Here is a 20,916-nt window from a genome sequence, read left to right as displayed (position 1 = left end):
CCTTCAAGAAGGACCACCCCAGCAGTAGGGTTAAGAAGAAGAGCACAACTCTGTTAAAATAATGGGAACACAAAGGCAATCAGACAGCATCCATAGCACCCTGGAGCAGTAATCAACCCACCTCGTTATTCCTAAATGGCATTAAAACCAAATATTTCCCATTTTTTTCCTTGGTTCAAACTCATTACCTTCTGTAGTTGAGCCAATCAACGCCTGAGGTGGGCTCCATCGCTTCCTTCACTCTAAGAAGCGAAGCGTGGTGGCACGGGGGATCTCCTGACTCGGAGGAAAAGGGGCAGCAAATTGATTTGACATTTAAACCGGCGTGCACTGGTTTGGCAACGTTCAGGAGCAGAGCCCCCAGCAATTCATGGAGAAGTAAATAACGAGGGATGTGATGGACTCCCCGCCACGTTGCTCCATTTCTCCTCAATTTGCTGTTACGCCCATAAAACCCCCCTCTAATTTGATAATTAGCTTGTTTTGCTGTGTTTACGATTCGTTTATTGCTCTCGGCGTGAAGCATTATACAGATAGTTGATCCCCTTCTTTATTTTGTGAAAAGCACATCCAAACTAAAAGAGCTTCTCTTCGTCAAGGCCAGTGGTTTCTCATTAGGACCCACTGAACCAGAGCTTATTAAAGGGGACAAGGGATGGTCCACTCCTGAAGAGGGAAGAAAGGATTTATTCAGGTGACATCCATCCCTAGGAAACCAGCACAAGGAGGTGAACTGGAAAATCACGTTGAAGAAACGCTGCAGCAGGTGGTTTCTCCTGCTTCCAGCCCCTCCTTGAGCTCATAGTCTCTTGGACATCACCAAAGCTTCCTCCTCCCCTCCTCAGAGGGATGTTTGGCTGATGCAAAGTCAAATATAGACTCCAAGGCTGTAGATGTGCATGGAGAGCCCACCAGAGAGGCTAAAATAATCACAGACTCCCCCTTTTTCTTAATCTACTTTGTTGAGTTCTGGGCCTCCCAATTCAAGAAGGACATGGAACTGCTGGAGAGGATCCAGTGGAGGAGCAAAGATGATCAAGGGACTGGAGCATCTCTCTGATGAAAAAAGGCTGAGAGACCTGGGCCTGTTCAGCTGGAGAAAAGAAGGCTGAGAGGGGACCTCATCAATACTGAGCAATATCTAAAGGGTGGGTGGCAAGAGGATGGGGCCAGACTCTTCTCAGTGGTGCCCGCTGACAGGACAAGAGGAAATTTGGAAAATTCCATCTCAACTTGAGGAGAAACTTCTTCAATTTGAGGGTGGCAGAGCCCTGGAAGAAGCTGCCCAGAGAGGTGATGGAGTCTCCTTCTCTGGAGACATTCAAAACCCCACCTAGATGGGTTCTATCCAACCTGCTCTGGGTGGACCTGCTCTGGCAGGGGGTTGAACTAGATGATCTCCAGAGGTCCCTTCCTATGCCTATGATTCTGTGATTCCTCTTGTTGCTTGGGTCTCATTTGCCTTGTCTCCAATTAAGCTGTGAGATTGGTGAGAGGGACCTGTAGCCATGAGCCAAGAGAAGGACATGAACCTCCGAGGACAAGAAAAATCTGTGCTGAGTTTTAAATAAAAGTCACCAAATTCCCCAGCTTTGCTCATTTGAGCCCTTCTCATCCCTGGATTCTCCATTTTGTCAATCCCTTTCACCAAAACCAAATAATACCACAAATTCAGTTAGCATCTCACGTTCTTCCAAAATACAGTAGGATTTAGAGGAAATCCTTGGAAGGAACATGGAAGTTCTTCACCTTCTGTTGCTCCAATAATTGATAGAAATCAACATTCCTCCAGAAATCCAGAGAGAAGTGGTGACTGTTCAGGAGCCTTGTAGCACACATGAAGCATTTCACGTTGCCCAAGGGCAAGCAGTGTTAATTGGGCTGCAGATTAGGGAGCAGCACTTCTGATGGGGTGACTGTTCAGGAGCCTTGTAGCACATAGGAAGCATCTCACGTTGCCCAAGGGCAAGCAGAGTTAATTAGGCTGCAGATTAGGGAGCAGCACTTTTGATGTGCAGATCCTAATTTGGAATCAGGGAGAACATTGCTGCTCCAAATCCAACAATGAGCTAACCCACCACAGCTTCTCTAAGAGAATAAGAAGGGAAACAAAGCTGAAAGGACCCAAATCTACTCTTTATTCCTATCTGCAAGTGCCTGAAGCCAGCTTGGCCAGATCATAGAATCACAGAATGGTTTGGGTTGGAAGGGACCTTAAAGATCATCCAGTTCCAACCCCCTGTCCTGGGCAGGGACACCTCCCACCACACCAGGTTGCTCCAAGCCCCATCCAACCTGGCCTTGAACCCCTCCAGGGATGGGGCAGCCACAGCTTCTTGGGGCAACCTGAGCCAGGCTCTCACCACCCTCACACCAAAGAAGTTCTTCCCCAGATTCTATGATTTGCAGTGATTTTTCTCATCACAAAGAATACAGTAAATCAACTCTAAGAACTCCCCTGTGGACACCAAGGAGACACAAAGCTGGCCCCTGCCAAAGAGGAGAACATACCAACCAGCAAAGCCCTCACTGGCCGATCCAAACGCCCTTGGCCAGAGGTAGAGCTGGAAAAAATATTACTTCTGCAAAACACTTTCAGCTAAATATCTCAGAGTATTTTAGTCACCCAATTACAGCTGAGCTGCCTGAATCAGCACCTAGAAATTAAATCAATAGAGACACGACATCAGTTGGAGGCAAAGAGTTTTGATCTCTCGCCCTCGAATAAAGGTGGGGAGAGGGGCCAGGAATAAGTAGAATCATAGAATTGTTTGGGTTGGAAGAGGCCTTTTAGATAATCAAGTCCAACCATCAACCTAACAGTGATAAAACCACCACTAACTATGTCCCTCAGCACCACGTCTGCCCAGTTTTTAAATACCTCCAGGGATGGTGACTCCACCACTGCCCTGGGCAGCTCTTCCAAGGCTTGACAACCCTTTCCATGAAGAAATTTTTCCCAATATCCATCCTAAACCTCCCCTGGTGCAACTTGAGGCCGTTTCCTCTTGTCCCATCACCTGTTCCTTGGGAGAAGAGACACCCGAGAGCGAGTCCTAACTTGAGCATGGAAACTTTCACAACAATATGGGTCTTGTTTTCACCAGGCTGAAAGCCAACACCCCACCCAGAGCATTTCCACTGTTTCTCCTGCGAAACCCCCAACTTTAAGGTCTACAGGATGGAACAGATGGAGAACACGAGCGCCCAAAAGTGGTTTCCCACTTGACCTCCCAGTTAGCCCTTCCTGGGAGGGCTTCCCAGCACCCACCTCCGCGCCAGGTGCCCACGCGTGTAACGCTGGACCACGATGGCAGCTCTTCTCAACCTTTTGTACTTGACCCTCTGTAGCCAGCCCCGCACCGTCTTCTGAATCATGATGGTGGCAGCTCTGAACTTATCTGCTCGTAGTTTCTCCAGATATGCCACCTGGCCTGCACGGAAAAAGATCTTGGTACGTCCAAACTGGAACTTGTCTGGATCCTTTTCAAAAGCATAAAGGAAACTAAATTTAATTAAGGCAAACATTTATTTATTTATTTATTTCAGTCTATCTTGCTCGTACACACAGATTAAAAAACCCACTTTAAATCAAATTGATCAGCTCAGCTCTACATCTCTTATTAATTGGGTGGTGAAGATATTATGAAATTCCAAACTAATTAAGCTTCTATATCCCCATTGAGGAAGGCAGCACCAGGATTCGGTCTTAAGTTTCATATATTTATACAACTTTTTAACGGTTTGGGGTTTTTTTGGTTGGTTGGTTGGTTTTTAAGGTTAAATAGAGCAAAGCAAGGCCAGAGGACTTCAAGAAAAGACTTCTTGCTTCAGAAGATCAATGCTTCTGCAAGTGGCTCTGCAGCCAAGACTTGGTGCATAAGGAGGATGGGCTTTTGCAGAGAGGAGCCCCATGGAGTCAATCCCTCAAAACCCCACAAGGAAAACAAAGGATCAAACATTACAACCTGGCTCAAATGCTGTTTTGGGCTACTCAACAGCAAGAAAACAAGAAGAATCTTTTGCGTGCCCAGTTGGGACTTAAAAATAACACACATGAATTTGAGTAGTAAGATTTTGGTGAGGAGAGGAGACAAAGACTCCTTATTTCCTTAAGGAGAAAAATGTTCCAATCTCTGGGATGCTTTTTCTACATATTGGTGGCCAAGAAAAGTCTCCCACACGTCAAGATAGGGCCATTATTGCATTTTTCTCCTATTTGTGCAAAGAGACATTTAATGATGGGGTAACAGAACCAACTTTGACTAAGGTTCCTACACAGGTGAAGTAGGAGCAAGGAGAGTAATTCAAACCCTATCGAAGCCAGGAGCTTCCGTGCTGTAAAACAAATCACTGCCAACAATATGGTCCCAGCTCACCTTAATGAGGTCTTCCAACAGGGTCTGACAGATCTGCTTCTTGTCGTTCTTAGAGAGGTCTCTCTTTTTCATGAGAACGCGGTATCTGTTGAAGAAGTCGTGGTAGGACCATCTGAAAGCAAAGCACGCACAGGATCAGCCTCCAGGTCAGGGATAATTTCCTTAAAATAAAGCATTTGGAGTCATAGATGAGTCAAAATATGGAACTCATAGACTGAGGGATCTCTCATGGTGGATTGAGGCCACCCAGAAGGAGCTTGGTCACCCCAAACCTGACCCCCAGTCTCCCCCATCCCCTGCCACCGAAGGTCCTTATTTCTAGCCTGGAACTGGAAGGCCACAGAGCATCATGTCTTCACTCCTCCTGATGGGCTTCCCAAGCTGCTGCATCTTACCAGTTCCATGCAGAAACTTTATTCCCTTTGGAAATAATATACTAATTTTGAAGAGATCACAGATCCCTTGATTTGGCCAAAAAAACCCAACAAAAATCCATCTTGATAAGACGATAGGCAAACAATCAAATAGAAACTCTTCCTCGTTACGCTCTTCCAAACTCTGTGGAATATGGATTTGAAGGGATTCATTCATTCATCTCTGTGGCCGAGACCCTTAAAATGAACACAGAATCTTTGGACTCTGAAAGGACAAAGGAGCCACTTGGATGTCACCAAGGAGTGAAGTTTCCAAACACGCAACACTAATCGAAGGAATTAGAGCCCTGTATCCTACTGCTGGGAAAAATCATCTCCTGCCACCGTTGGATCCTGCCATCAGTTCAGCATCTGCCAAGTTTCAGCCTTCCCCAAATTAACACAGTGAATTATGGACCCCTCAAAACCCGAGATTTTAATTAAAACACCAGGCGTTTCCAGCGCTGTCAAGTAGCTGGAAGTCGTTATTTCACAAAAACATGCAGAACAAACATCAAAGGGAGTCGGGAGAGAATTGCAGAGATTTTGATTTCTGCCCTCGCTCAACGAAACCATCTGTGAGCCTGATCCCCATCCCACCTCCTCCTCCACCCCGCAGCCCCATGTCCACCTTCATATTTTGAGTGCTGTTCCTCAGGGGTCCGTACTGGGACATCTTTGTTCAACAACTTTGTTGGAGACATGGACAATGGGATCGAGTGCACCTCAGCAAGTTCTCCCTCAACACCAAGCTGTGTGGTGTGGTTGACACGCTGGAGGGAAGGGATGCCATCCAGAGGGACCTGGCCAGGCTTGAGAGGTGGGACCGTGCAAACCTCATGAAGTTCAATCAAACCAAGTGCACGGTCTTGCACATGGGACATGGCAATCCCAAGCACAAATCCAGGCTGGGCAGAGAATGGCTGGAGAGCAGCCCTGAGGAGAAGGACTTGGGGGTGTTGGTGGATGAGAAGCTCAACATGAGCTGGCAATGTGCACTGGCAGCCCAGAAAGCCAACTGCATCCTGGGATGTACCAAAAGAAGCGTGACCAGCAGGTCACAGGAGGTGATTCTACCCCTCTGCTCTGCTCTCATGAGACCCCACCTGGAGTGCTGTGTCCAGCTCTGGAGTCCTCAGCACAGGAAGGACATGGACCTGTTGGAACAGGTCCAGCGGAGGGCCACAAAAATGCTCAGAGGGCTGGAGCACCTCTCCTACAAAGACAGGCTGAGAGAGTTGGGGGGGTTCAGCCTGGAGAAGAGAAGGCTCCAGGGAGACCTTAGAGCCCCTTCCAGTCTCTCAAGGGGCTCCAGGAAAGCTGGGGAGGGACTCTGGATCAGGGAGGGGAGCCATAGGAAGAGGGGGAAGGGTTTGACACTGAAAGAGGGGAGATTGAGATGAGATGTGGGGAAGAACTTCTTTGGTGTGAGGGTGGTGAGAGCCTCATCCAGGTTGGCCAGAGAAGCTGTGGCTGCCCCATCCCTTGAAAGGCCAGGTTGGAGGGGGCTTGGAGCAACCTGGTCTGGTGGGAGGTGTCCCTGCTCATGGTAGGGAAAAAAAAACCCCAAATATCTACCACAGGGAGCTCTCTGTGGGTTGAGATACGTCAAAACTGAACTCAAAGACCATGGGGTTGTGGCATGTAGGGTTCAAGCCTAAACTCACTTTCTTTTTGCTTCCCAAATGCCTCAGTTTTATAATTCCATTTCCTATTTTGTACCTTAATCCTTTTGCTCTGTGCGAATAAAACCCGTTTTCATTTTAAGCGCATCTCAGAAAGCAGTAAAATCCATCACCTCCCCGCACCGGGAGAGAGATGAAGATCCCACAGATGAAGAATCAGATACCTACAAAAATCCCTTCAAAACAGATCATAAATCACTGTAAAAAGGATCTGTCTTCAGAGCCTGTTGCTCTATGGGGGGGTAAAATTCGATTTTCCACATTGTTTCCGTTTCAGCCCATTTTTAACATAAATAATTCATTATTTATGATTAAGCCTCATAAGAAATTATGGGAAGTGGCAAGGAATATGCTCCCTGATGGCCATCAGGGTGTTTTGTTGGGCTGGTGGCATCCGTAATCCTCTACCTCCACTTTATCTACATCTCCCAGGGGTTCACAACCCAAATGTTCAACCTCCACCGCCCAACATCGTTTCGCCCTTGCTGTAACGAAGTCGCTCTCGCCTAACATAAATAATTCATTATTTATGATTAAGCCTCATATGAAATTATGGGTAGTGGCAAGGAATACGCTCCCTGATGGCCATCGGGGTGTTTTGTTGAGCTGGTGGCATCCATAATCCTCTACCTCCCCTTTATCCATATCTCCCAGGGGTTCACAACTCAAATGTTCAACCTCCACTGCCCAACATCGTTTCGCCCTTGCTGTAACGAGGTCGCTCTCGCCACCCTCGCTGATTTAACAGGAGGTGACACTCCTGAGATCACCCTGCTTTGGTTTCTCATCCGTGGAATATCGAGACAAAAGCTCTGCCACGTTGGGGCCAGCAGGAATATCTTCAGTCCCGGTTCACACGGCAAATAAAGCTGCAGGGGGTCAGAGGTGCTGTCACAGGATCTCCCCCCAAGGAGAAAATCGCCCTTGCTGTAACGAAGTCGCTCTCGCCACCCTCGCTGATTTAACAGGAGGTGACACTCCTGAGATCACCCTGCTTTGGTTTCTCATCCGTGGAATATCGAGACAAAAGCTCTGCCACGCTGGGGCCAGCAGGAATATCTTCAGTCCTGGTTCACACGGCAAATAAAGCTGCAGGGGTTCAGAGGGGCTGTTACAGGATCTCCCCCCGAGGAGAAAGGAACAATTAAAGCTCTCAGGTTTAATGTGACGTGTCTGGTTCAACCACTTCAGGCTGAAAGTGGTATAAAATTACCTTACAAAGTTGTCCTTTGAGAGAAACAACCACGATGCCTCAACCCTACAAAGGAGATCTCTCCGGTGCAGAAATAGTGAAGCTCAATGGTTTGGTGCATACACACTGGTTTTTATTCTTTCACATCTATGTATAACTAGGTGGGAGTGTTGATCTGCTTGAGGGTTGGAAGGCTCCCCAGAGGGACCTGGACAGGTTGGATCAATGGGCCAAGGCCAATGGGATGAGGTTCAACAAGGCCAAGTGTCGGGTCCTCCATTTTGGTCACAACAACCCCAGGCAACGCTAAAAGCTGGGGGCAGAGTGGCTGGAAAGCTGCCCAGCAGAAAAGGACCTGGGGGTGTTGGTGGACAGCTGGCTGAACATGAGCCAGCAGTGTGCCCAGGTGGCCAAGAAGGCCACCAGCATCCTGGCCTGTATCAGGAACAGCGTGGCCAGCAGGAGCAGGGCAGTGATGGTGCCTCTGGACTAGGCCCTGGTGAGGCCTCGCCTTGAGTACTGTGTTCAGTTCTGGGTCCCTCACTACAAGAAGGACATTGAGGTGCTGGAGCATGTCCAGAGGAGAGCCACCAAGCTGGTGAGGGGTCTGGAGAACAAGTCCTATGAGGAGAGGCTGAGGGAACTGGGCATGTTTAGTTTGGAGAAGAGGAGGTTGAGGGGAGACCTCATTGCCCTCTACAACTCCCTGAAAGGAGGGTGTAGAGAGGTGGGGATTGGCCTCTTCTCCCAAGGGAATAATGACAGGAGCAGAGGAAATGGTCTGAAGTTGCGGTAGGGGAGGTTTAGATCAGATATTAGGAAGAATGACTTTCCTGAGAGGGTGGTCAGGCACTGGAGGAGCCTGCCCAGGGAGGTGGTGGAGTCATCATCTGTGGAGGTATTTAAGAAACCTGTAGACATGGCACTTCAGGGCGTGCTCTAGTGCCCAGGATTGTTGGGTTGTATCTATTTGTTTCATCCATTTCATCCATAACAACTCTTATTTATAATAAGAGTATTTCGAAGAGCCACCAATGACAACGATACTAAGAGCTACTGGGAGACCACTGCCTGGAAACCACCAGAACCAGCAAGAAGAAAACACGTAGAGTTTTGACAAAATACAAGTGAAAAAACTTGTTTTAAAGAGTATTTTGTTACTAATGGAGATCTGCCCTAATTAATTCTCTCTTTAGGTAGCCAGTTTCTCCGAAGATGATGAATGGTTTTATAGTACAGAGACGTTTTCCATGCTTTACCCGCAGAGGTTGGTGATAGATTTATTATCTCCTCATCTCAGCCAGTCCATTCATCACCGTCATTTATGTACATTATAAATACATTTCTTAACGGCCCCGTAACGTTTCCAACCAAATGAGATGTTTTCAATTTACTTGAGAGAGCTGCAGAGCGCAGCGGAGCAGGGAAATGATAAAATAAAGCCGGGCGTACCCAAAATGGGGAGCACGAGGCTTCATCTATCAGTGGAAAAGCATCGTGTCCTACACGATACAACACTAAAAACTCTATTAAAACTCCTTCTTTTTCTTAAAGGAATGAAATAAAAACATTGATGGAATCCTCTAAACATTCAGTTTTTCAACGTATAAAGTAACCGCGACGGAGAAAGGTGAAATAAGAGCAGAAGGTGGCTTTATCCAGGGATCTTTGACCCAAAGCCTCATCACTCTCATGAAAATTTACTGGAAAATATTCCGATGTAAATACTAAAAAATGAAAATAACCATTTTCTCCTGTTTCTGTGTTAAAACTTCCCTTGAGATAAAACATGTTGAAAATCCCCCCTTGCTCTAAAAGTCAATTTCTTCCACCCCAAGTGAAGCAAAACCCACCAAAGATCAAGTTTTCCATTATTATTTTCAGAGGTTTAAATTTCTAGCCTTCACAGGGGGTTTAAATTTAAAGCCACCACCCTCCTTTTGGGTTTTATCCTTGATCAACCATTCTAGTCCAATTTATCTCAAAATATATGAAAATAGAGAGGAATAATCAACACTCATCATGATGAAAACCGAGACAGACCGCACGGATGTAAAAAGGCAGAAAGAAGTGAAATGTCTATTATATTTCCCACAAAATAAGATCCTGTGGAAGCAGCTTTTGCCAAATGGACTTATAAAGTCAATTCAAATATATATATTATTCACACTTTTTCAATGATGTCGCCCAGCTCCTGGGTCCGGATTTTCAAGACTGGAATTTTATGACCATTTTCACAACCAGAACCCAAAGTGAACATCTTATTTTACTCAGAGTCCTTGCTGGGTACAATAATCTTCTAGAAACATTCAAATAAACACATATCTGCCCTTGAAGAAGCCCAAACACTGAACTGGAGAAGGTCACACTAAAAGGCTGAAATAGCTATTTACACCCTTTTTTATTTTTTTTTTCTTCCCCCTGGAGGAAGAGGAAAAGCTGACAAGTTGAAGTGATGGAAGAGTTTTGTATTTTTAGTGTCCTGGGAAAACAAATAAATAAATCTCAGAACCAAAAGGACATAAGCAGAGCCAAAAGCATCCCTTTATGAGTTTTTGGAGGATGGAGCGATCTTTGCACCGGTGAATTATTTACCAGAAATAGGGCTCGGCCGGTCTCCAAGTGTTGCAGTGGTTTCTCCCCTCCTCAGTTACAGAATCCCAAAATGATATGGGGTTGGAAGGGACCTCTGGAGATCATCTAATCCAAACCCCCCTGACAAAGCAGGGCCACCCAGAGCAGGTCCCACAGGAATGTGTCCAGGCAGGGTTGGAATGTCTCCAGAGAAGGAGACTCCACCACCTCTCTGGGCAGCCTCTGCCAGGGCTCTGCCACCCTCAAAGGAAGGAAGTTCCTCCTCATGTACAGGTGGAACTTCTTATGGTCAAGTTTGTGCCCATTTCCTCCTGTCCTGTCCCTGGGCACCACTGAGAAGAGTCTGGCCCCATCCTCTTGCCACCCTCCCTTTAGATATTGCTCAGCATTGATGAGGTCCCCTCTCAGTCTTCTCTTCTCCGGGCTCAACAGCCCCAGGTCTCAACCTTTCCTCAGCACAGAGATGCTCCAGACCCTGAGCATCTTTGTAGCCTCCACTGGACTCTCTCCAGTAGTTTCCTCTCCTTCTTGAACTGGGGGACCCACAACTAGACACAGTCACTGGCCAACAGAGGTTCTACACGGGCAGAACCATCTCACCTCAACGCACGGAAGCTGCCGTGAATCCTCAGAGGCTCTTTGCAGCTTCGCAGGAGATGAAGGCAACTGGGAAGGGCAGGATGCTCCTCCCCAAAAACCAGTATGGGGAAATTTCTCATGGTGTTCAGCATCACGCTCAGCCGGCTCGTTACTGAGCGTATTTATAACTCCTTTGTTCCATATATAAAGGCTGATGGCTCTGCTGACATTAACACAAAGCCGCTTGGCACTCAAACGCTATTGATGCATTTTTAGAATTATTCGCCCTTGTCATCTTCAGGGCTTATTTATAGTTTATGTTTTCTGATTTAGTGGGCCCTAAAAAACCTCTTTTGAATTTCGGATCGCAATCAGCGAGAGCCACACCACCCACAACCTTTCCTTTTTTAAGAGGCAAGAGTTTGGAGAGTTTCACCCTGCTTTGGACTCGCGGGGTGAAAAGTCCTCAATAATGATTTACAATCCTTATTTTCTTTCTCTGCAAGTATAATAAAAAAATTTTTTGGCTGAAATGACTATTGCAGGAGGTGACTGAAGCCAGGGAAGAAAAGGAAAGCAAAGTGTATAGTGCAAGGAACCTTTCTGCATGAGGAGCTTCAGGCAAGCAGGGAAGGAGTCCTCTAGGGCAAAGGTTGCTTCTACTCTGCTCTCGAAAAGGAAAGCAAAGTGTATAGTGCAAGGAACCTTTCTGCATGAGGAGCTTCAGGCAAGCAGGGAAGGAGTCCTCTAGGGCAATGCTTGCTTCTACTCTGCTGTTGTGATACCCCACCTGGAGGTTCTTCATCCAGTTCTGGAGTCCACAGCACAACAAGGACATGGACCTGTTGGAGCGGGGCCAGAGGAGGCCACAAAGATGCTCTGAGGGCTGGAGCTGTGAGGCTGTGAGGCTCTGCTGTGAGGACAGGCTGAGAGAGTTGGGGGGTTCAGCCTGGAGAAGAGAAGGCTCCAGGGAGACCTTAGAGCCCCTTCCAGTCCCTCAAGGGGCTCCAGAAGAGATGGGGAGGGACTCCAGATCAGAGAGGGGAGCCATAGGATGAGGGGAAACAGTTTTAAATTGAAAGAGAGGAGATTGAGATGAGATCTGGGGAAGAACTTCTTTGTTGTGAGGGTGGTGAGACCCTGGAACAGGTTGGAGGTGCCCCATTCCTGGAGGTGTTCAAGGCCAGGCTGGATGGGACTTTGAGCAACCTGATCTGGTGGGAGGTGTCCCTGCCCAGGGCAGTGGAGGGTTGGATTGAGATGGTCTTTAAGGTCCCCTCCAACCCAAACCATTCTATGATACAAAGCCATTATATTCCTACTTTCTGTCCACCTCCGAATGGGATCAAAGCTGGATTCCTTTATCTGCCACACACCAATGTTTTCAGAGATTCCACCACAGCAAATTACTTCTCAGGACCACACAGAAAGCACCAGCTGAAACACTGGACACAACACAACACAGTTTTCAGAAGCCCCACGATGGAGCTCATCGCTTGATAACCAACCTCAGATTTGAGGAACCCAGGACCTAACGGGGGTTTTGCAAAACGAAATAAAACATAAATAGGGGAAAAGCTGGAGGGGAACAGCTTTAGACTGGAGATGAGGAGAGGGTTCTTCACTGTGAGGGTGGTGGAGCACTGGAACAGGTTGCCCAGGGAGGTGGTTGAGGCCCCTTCCCTGGAGATATTCAAGGTGAGGCTCGAGGAGGCCCTGGGCAACCTGGTCTAGTTGGGGGTGTCCCTGCTGACTGCGGGAGGTCGGACTAGATGACCTTTGGAGGTCCCTTCCAGCCTGGGCAATTCTATGATTCTATGAAAATCTACCCTGGATATAAACCAACCCTGTTTGTCCTGAAAACACCAGTGGTTTCTTCTCCCTCCCTCACCCCAGTTAATGAAGTTGCTGAGTAAAGCCCACCAGCACACACCACCACGTCAAATTCCCAGTATTGGTACCTGGATGGGAATCCAGCTGCGCTGATACGGATGGTCTCCAGCACTCCACAAGCTCTCAGCTGCTGCACCGCTCTCTTCGGGTCAAACCTGCAGTTACATTTAAGGCAGAGATTAACACAACGAGAAGACCAAGCTATTTCCAGAAAGAAAACCCATTCAACAGCCAAAACAGATCTCATCTATTCAATTCCATGCCAAAACCAAGCAATTAATAGGTTCCATGGGTTTGCAGAGCGTTAAGTTAATCAACAACAGTGATGTTCATGTTTCAACTAAGAGCTTTGGTAGACGTCACATGGAAATTCAAGGTGTCAGCCATTGGAATGGGCTGCCCAGGGAGGTGGTTGAGGCACCATCCCTGGAGGTGTTCAAAAGACGGGTTGATGTAGTGCTGGGAGGTATGGTTTAGTGATGATGCTCCTTGTTTGTTGTGTGGGTGTCTATTTTTGTCAGTTAGGTTGACGGTTGGACAAGATGATCTTTAAGGTCCCTTCCAACCTAGAAGATTCTGTGATTCTGTGTTTCTGCTCTCAGCTGACCCCTTACCACTGGCATCTCATTTCCATCAGCCATTTGTCCCGAAAAACTTCATGCCAACCTCCAGCTGAATCCTTGAGCTGTGCTCTCCCTGGTTCCTGGCATGAACCCACTTTCAGATCCATCCATCTTTGGACAGAACGTAGGTACAAGCATCTCCCATCACATCTCTCTCCTTCCATCCCCACCATTGAACACACAGAGAGGTCCCAAGCCTCCAGCTCAAGATGTTGGACCCTGGAAGAGGTCGTTGGATCAAGCTTGGACTCTTAAGATGTAGATGCCCATAGGTGTCGATGCCCATAGACATCTTAGGTTTCCACAACAAGGGTGAGGAGCACAAGCTTCTCAGAAACCTGCTTGTCCCATCTGGAAAACCCAAAGTATTTACACTCATGGGTCAAGATTCCATGAATAATTCTGCTCGGCCTCCGCTGCAGCATAAAAAACAGGCTACTTGGTGCATTTTTAAATTCTCCAGAGCTGTCAAGTCTACGGTAAGTTATTCACTACAACACCGTAAACACGGGGCAGGGTGGAAAAATCAGTCTTGGCTGTCACTCGCTTCAAGGAAGAATTCCCCAAGGCTACAATTTCCATAACCATAAATAATAAACAGGAGAGGTAGATGGACGGGGGAGCTCTCTTGAAGTCTTCTCCATGAGGGATCAACCTCAGACACAGCCTGCAGTCAGATGTCACAAATATCACCATGGGGTGCCAACACTTCATCCAGGCTGGAAGTCTGATGCCCCTTACCTCCCTAAGAAACAAATCTTTCAATTGCACCATGATATAAAGTAGGAATGAGAGTGATGGAGGGTGTAAAAGGCCTTAGGAGGTCTCTAGTCCAAACTCCTACGCTCAAAAGCCAAGGCAGCTATAGGGGAAAGACCAGGTTCCTCAGGGCTTTATCAAGTCAAGGGTTGAAAACTTCCAAAGAAATGAGGTTTCACCACCTTTCTGGGTACCTGCTCCACTCTCCTCATGGAGAACAAAAACACTTCCTTATCTCCAGCCTGAACCTCTCGTTTCAATTTGTGGCCACTGACTCCTGTCCTCCCACCACACATCGCTGTGAAGAGCCTGGTTTCATCCTCTTGGAAAAGCTCCTGTAAGCACTGGGGGGCTGCTATTAGGTCCTTTCTCCAGGCCAAACATCTCATTTTAGCAAAAAACGTGGTGTTTTTGTGAGCTGAAAATGTCTTCTTCTTTTGAGTTGAAAAATGTCATGTTTTAGGAAGAGGAAAAGGTCTGTGTTTTTTCCCTGAACAATGAACGTAACATCAAGTGTTCTCCATATTGCAAGATACCACTTCAATGCTAACCTACAGCAGCATCAGAGGAGGTTTAGGATGGATATGAGGAACAATTTCTTCATGGAAAGGGTTATGAAGCCTTGGAATGGGCTGCCCAGGGCAGTGGTTGAGTCACCATCCCTGGAGGTATTTAAAAGACGGGCAGACGTGGTGGTGAGGGACATGGGTTAGTGGTGGGTTTTGCCAGTGTTGATGGTTGGACTCAAGGATCTGAAAGATCCAGGGATGGGGCAGCCACAGCTTCTCTGGGCAACCTGGGCCAGGATCTCACCACCCTCAGAACGAAGAGGTCTTCCACCCTAGAAAACTTTCTGACCAGGAACCACAGGGAAAATGCAGCAGCTGGGAAGCTTCCTGATGGATCCATATCCCCCAGGATACCACGACCAAGGGTGAGCCTGTTCACAGATGCTTCCTCCTCTTTTGCAGGATGATGTCAGATCCATCTCTGAACTCCGAGGTGGCACCATCCTCAGTGGGAGCACTCGGACCGCATCGGATCAGCCGCAGGGCGATGCCTCCCTGCTTTCGGATCGCAATTATAACTCTCCTTTCTTAAATGTCACCACCTGCAGCTTCTGCCAGGGCCTTCAGAAGCCATCACTGTAAGATCTATGAGGTCTCTTGCATATTAACGGCTGAGCTCTTTTGGACTCACAGCGACCAAAACTGGGCATAAATACATTATTTAAGAGGTCAAACAAGGCTAACAGCTACTCGCTCGCAACGTTCACAGCTCTTGGTAACACCTCAGAACTGCAGAGGAACATCAAGGCTGGCTTTTTGCTTCAGCTGTTCACTCACCTGGAAACCCGCCTGAAGTCGATACAAGTCACATCTTCACCTTTTCCACTTTTTTTCATTCCTTTCTCTGCTAATTTTCACTGTTTAGTATTAGAATGATTTAAACCAAAGCGATTCCGAGATGGAATTGTCCAAAGACCCTATTACTGCAAAGTGAGGATGTTTGCTATTAGCAGATTACTTCTATTAATTACTAGGACCTGCAGTGATGTTCACTTCAGGGGCACCAAAGCCCAAGAGAAGTGACTCCAGCAACCTACGGGGACCTTTCAGTTACAGAACCCTATTACTGCAAAGTGAGGATGTTTGCTAGTAGCAGATTATTTCTATTAATTACTAGGACCTGCACTGATGTTCACTTCAGGGGCACAAAAGCCCAAGAGAAATGACTCCAGCAACCTATGGGGACCTTCCAGTTACTGAATCCCAGAATCACGTGGGGTTGGAAAGGACCTCTGGAGATCATCTCCGCCAACCCCCTGCCAAAGCAGGTCCACCTAGAGGAGGCTGCACGTCTCCAGGTGGAGTTTGAATGTCTCCAGAGAAGGAGACTCCACCACCTCTCTGGGCAGCCTCTTCCAGGGGCTCTGGCACCCTCAAAGTGAAGAAGTTAGGAGAACACCATCACAAGGGGGGCAATCTCTTTAGCAAGAGGAAAAGCCCAAAGCCCACTCCTGGAGCCCTAATTCTGAACGTATTTTCTCATCTGAAAGGCCACTTACTTAAAGGGGAGCTTCTCGTCGTTGGGCTTGATGCAGCGCACGTAGTGCGGGGTGGTGGCATTCAGAGTCTCCATGAGCAGATGCAGCGAGTTGCGGAACTGAAAGACAAAACCACTCGATTTTGAGGAGGGATGAAGGCGTTGTAGCACCTCACCCAAGTTGGCAGGGGCTGCAAGAAGCCACCTGAGGTGCCAGCCTCTGGATGTGACACAGCGTGAACCTCCCCATCAACCCCGCACGCGCAGTAGCAATTCGGAGATGACACTGGTGGGTTCAGGGCTTTCAGGTCAACGTTGCACAACAGCAACAAGCTTTTGCTCAGGGTGAACATCTCCAAGGGTGGAGACAGCACCACCTCTCTGGGCCCCTAAGCACTGCTCAACTGTCCACACAGGGGGAAGAATTGCTCTTTTTCTCAAGTTCTTTCAATTTTTGAGCATCATAGTACATTGGGATACAATTTAGTGAATCCCAGAGCGGCCTCCACCCTCCTTAGACCATGTCTCAACTCCTTCCAGTCAAGACTACTCAAGCCTGCTCTTCTGAGATGCTGCTAGAAGGTGTCCAAAACGCACTAGCCATCAACACAGTTCACAGGAAGGTCTCCTCCCTTCCCCCCCACCAACAGCTTTTTATCTATCTCTGCTTCAGGCTGAAAAAACAAGATCTCAACTGTAAATATGTATCTGGATTCCCCCGCCGTCGACTGACCCGCTCATGTCATACGTTACCTGGTGGCCCACCGTTTTCTTGTGCTCCTTGTTGGCAGCTTTGATGGCTGGTCTGGCAGAACGGACGCTGATTTTGGATGTCCCCTTCCCCGCGGAAGCGGTGGGCCCAGCATCCTTCTCATCTTGGAACAAGTCTGCCACCATTTGATACTAAAACGAAAAGCAAGGTCTCAGCATCAATTTGCTGGATGAACCCACCCAAATCTCATCGCTCCCATCATTTTTTGTACCCATCTTAAACCAGGAAGGGGATAAAGTTGAAGAAAGAAGCATTGCCTACATAAACCACATCAGCAGGAGCATCGGTCGTTCTGTTTTGTAGCTCATCAAACCTTGAAACGCGCACGTTAAATCAAACAAGTGAAAAAAAGAGGATGTCCAAGGCACAAAACCTCCTAAACGTGATGTGATTCTTGCTCCCGGGCTTCGTTTCGAGCTACTGATGGCAGCAAGGATGGGGTCCTCACAGCGTAGTCTCCAGGAATAGGGTCTCCACGTGAGGACAGGGAGCAGCCCACTCCCACCGTGGCCCCTCGAGGGACGCTGGCTCTTCTGAATAATTAAGAGACACCAGCACTTCCTCCCTAATTACTTGCATTTCAGCACGAACGAGCAAGGTGACAGCAGGACAGCCATCCTGAAGCCCTGAAAGCACCACGTTTAGCTCCTCAGATCCCTGAAGTCTGGGCTTTCTGGCAAACCAGCAGCAACATTTCCGCGTCGGAAACGGCAGAGAAGGATGAACTGGCAGATGTGGTTTGTGCTATTTTCTTGAAGGGGCAGGATGTTCAAATTTGCATTAGGCTGGGGAACTCCAGCCGTGCACCTACACAGGTTCCCCCTTTACATTCAGATGGTAAATATTTAAATTTTAAAAATAAAAATCAATCACCATCACTGGGTGGAATTTCTCTTAGCAGCTCACTCAACTCCTACCAGAATAAAAGCTCACACCTTCTTTTCCTAATCCTCCAATTCCAAAAAAAAAAAGATATCCTGACAGCCATCGTGCTTTGATGACATGTCATGTCCTCACATCACTCAACACTCCTCATGTTGAGGTGGAACTTCTTATGTTTGAGTTTGTGCCCATTCCCTCTTGTCCTGTCCCTGGGCACCACTGAAAAAAGCCTGGCCCCATCCTCCTGACACCCACCCTTCAAGTATTTCTAGGCCTTGATCAGATCCCCCCTCAGTCTTCTCTTCTCCAGACTCAAAAGCTCCAAGTCCCTCAGCCTTTCCTCAGCAGAGGGATGCTCCAGGCCCCTCAGCATCTTTGTAGCCCCTCTGCTGTCCCCTCTCCAGCAGTTCCCTGTCCTTCTGGAACTGGGGAGCCCAGAACTGGACCCAGTGCTCCAGCTGGGGCCTCCCCAGGGCAGAGCAGAGGGGCAGGATGACCTCCCTCCACCTGCTGGTCCCACTCTTCCTCATGCCCCCCAGGATGCCATTGGCCTTCTTGGCCACAAGGGCCCATTGCTGGCTCATGGGCACCCTGTTGTCCACCAGGACTCCCAGCTCTTTCTCCTCAGAGCTGCTCTCCAGCAGGTCACCCCCACCCTGTCCTGGTGCAGGGGGTTATTCCCCCCCAGGTGCTGCACCCTACACTTGCCAGCAAGAATCCTACACACTCAACAAGAACCCCCAAGGTGAGTTCTCAGCTTGCTTAAAGCAAAACTGGTGTGACTGGGACCATCTGTAGCAGCCCAGGATCTATTCCATCGATGCTGGGGGTTAAGTGGGAAGGATGGATCCCTCCTTTCCAACTGGCAGAGTCAAAAATATTAGTAATAATTATTAATTCATAATTATAGAGGATTGGGATATAATCTCTTGCTCGGATGCTTTCAATCAGTATTCAAATCGGTTTCCTTAATTCAAAGAACATCAACTCTTAACTGGTTTAGCTGACCAGCCCTAACAAAACTCATTAGCTGCTTTATAAAGTCTCTTTGCCCATCTTGTTGACGGCAGTTAATTGCATTCTAATTAGCAGAACGCGATTCTGCCTCGGTGGGCGCGCTTCATCAGCGACGTTCTTGCTGACGGAGAAGGTGTTTAAGTCCTCGCTGCGTAGAAGGCACATGGCAAGCAAGAGGCAAAAAAATTAATTAAAAATTTTAAAAAAATCAAGAAAATTGAATCTACCAGCCAAGAGGGTTAGCGAAAGCAAGAGGAGATGAGGAGGGTGAGGATGCTCCTGCCAAGGGAAGTGCTCCTCTTCCTCCTTGGACAGCATGGCATCGGGCTGAGGAACGCTCCCATGTCGTTAAGAAACGTCTCAAAGGCAAAAATTTATCAATCAATCAATCACCCAAAGCTTCTCAGAGCCGAGTGCATTTAAGCTGGATCACAAATGTAGATTTTGGGGTCACCTCCAGGGCCACCACCGTGACTTAACAAGGTCCTAAGGCCTGACCTCAAGGACCATTAGGTTATTTTGCAATTGTAGGTGGCACCATCCCCACCACTCTACCTCCAGCGAGTTAAAAGTCTCCTCTGCACCTAAGGGGAGAAGTCAGAATTCCCTACCAGTTACCACCAGTTCTGCAGCTCTCCCTCCACCAGCAAGTTCAGCACGGGCTGAATAATTCATCAATTCATCAATTATTCCTGCAGGTTACCTGGCATTTCTAATAAACTCTAATCACGCCCAGTTTTCTCGTTAGGAAAGCTGTGAGCTTCCCAGACACACACAGAAATCTTGATGGAGGGGTAATTAAAGCCCAGCTTCGCAGTCGTTAAGACTCACAACTGGCCCCATGGATGAAAAAATTGCACCATCGTGGTATAAATTAATTTCCAAGATGCAGGACGAGCTCAATTCATTTCCCATTTTCCTCTCTTACTTTGACAAGAACCAACTCCTGCTTAAAATGCTCCTAAAAATAATACCTCCTCCATCTCCCCTCCTCATGCTTCTTATTTAGGGTGGCATTTGGGAGGTCACACCCAGCTGTAGACCCAAGGGAGGGTGGTATCAATAGGAGATATCTGGATACGAGTCACACAGTCTCAATTTTGGCTCCTGGATGGTGTGTTGGACCTCACAGGACTGGATTTTCATCCTAACTTCTTAAAAGGGCTGTCCCTGGAAGGGTTAAAGTCGTTTAAAGTTTCACCTGGTTAATTAACAATGAAAGTCTCAAGGCTGCAGGGGGAATTTGTGGTCTGGTTTTAACCAACAAGAACTTGAAATGCCCTAAAAGTCTGCATCATGGACACTTTGAACCCAACCCACCCAGATGCACACTCGTGGAGAAGAAGAGTCAGAGTAGAATCATAGAATCGTTGAGGTTGGAAGGGACCTTTCAGATCATCAAGTCCAACCATCAACCCAACACTGACAAAGCCACCACTAACCCATGTCCCTCAGCACCACGTCTGCCCAGCTTTTAAATACCTCCAGGGATGGTGACTCCACCACTGCCCTGGGCAGCCTCTTCCAAGGCTTGATAACCCTTTCCATGAAGGAATTTTTCCCAATATCCATCCTAAACCTTCCCTGGTGCAACCTGAGGCCGTTTCCTCTTGTCCCATGGCCTGTTCCTTGGGAGAAGAGACCGACCCCCCCTGGCTACACCCTCCTTTCAGGGAGTTGGAGAGAGCGAGAAGGTCTCCCCTCAGCCTCCTTTTCTCCAGGCTGAACACCCCCAGCTCCCTCAGCCTCTCCTCACAAGACTTGTGCTCCAGACCCCTCACCAGCTCCGTTGCCCTTCTCTGGACCCGCTCCAGCCCCTCAAGGTCTTTCTTGTAAGAAATGTTTCCTCAGGAGAAGAAAAGATACTACCTGGCACAAAATACTTGTCATCCAGAAGTGACAGCAAGCGTGATCATCACTATGTGTTAATTTGTCCATAAAATAGCTCTAGAGCAGCTGGAACATCTCCGAGTTCACATGAGATTTCCAGCATTGTATATGAACCCCATTTTTCACATAATGATTATTAAAGTAATTAAAAGTCACATGGTCAACTATGATGGACTACAGCTAAGGGGAAC

At 47.7% G+C, this 20,916-nt stretch overlaps 1 protein-coding gene across 1 annotated transcript in view; it reads right to left on the bottom strand.

Moving 5' to 3' along the window:
* The window catches only part of MYO5B (myosin VB), a 184,632-nt gene that overhangs the window by 54,914 nt on the left and 108,802 nt on the right, over positions 1 to 20,916 (bottom strand). The window contains exons 15-19 of the mRNA XM_014960788.1: positions 16,918 to 17,067; positions 16,187 to 16,284; positions 12,805 to 12,891; positions 4,380 to 4,491; positions 3,272 to 3,483 (exon numbers count right to left, since the gene is read on the bottom strand). Of these exons, the coding sequence (XP_014816274.1) occupies positions 3,272 to 3,483; positions 4,380 to 4,491; positions 12,805 to 12,891; positions 16,187 to 16,284; positions 16,918 to 17,067 (659 nt within the window). The remainder of the gene's footprint in view (positions 1 to 3,271; positions 3,484 to 4,379; positions 4,492 to 12,804; positions 12,892 to 16,186; positions 16,285 to 16,917; positions 17,068 to 20,916) is intronic.

This window comes from Calidris pugnax, unplaced genomic scaffold (assembly GCF_001431845.1).
Source record: "Calidris pugnax isolate Ruff unplaced genomic scaffold, ASM143184v1 scaffold150, whole genome shotgun sequence".
Classification (NCBI taxonomy): domain Eukaryota; kingdom Metazoa; phylum Chordata; class Aves; order Charadriiformes; family Scolopacidae; genus Calidris; species Calidris pugnax.
The sequence above is the reverse complement of the archived record's forward strand: the minus strand, read 5'-3'. Positions and strand labels throughout refer to the sequence as shown.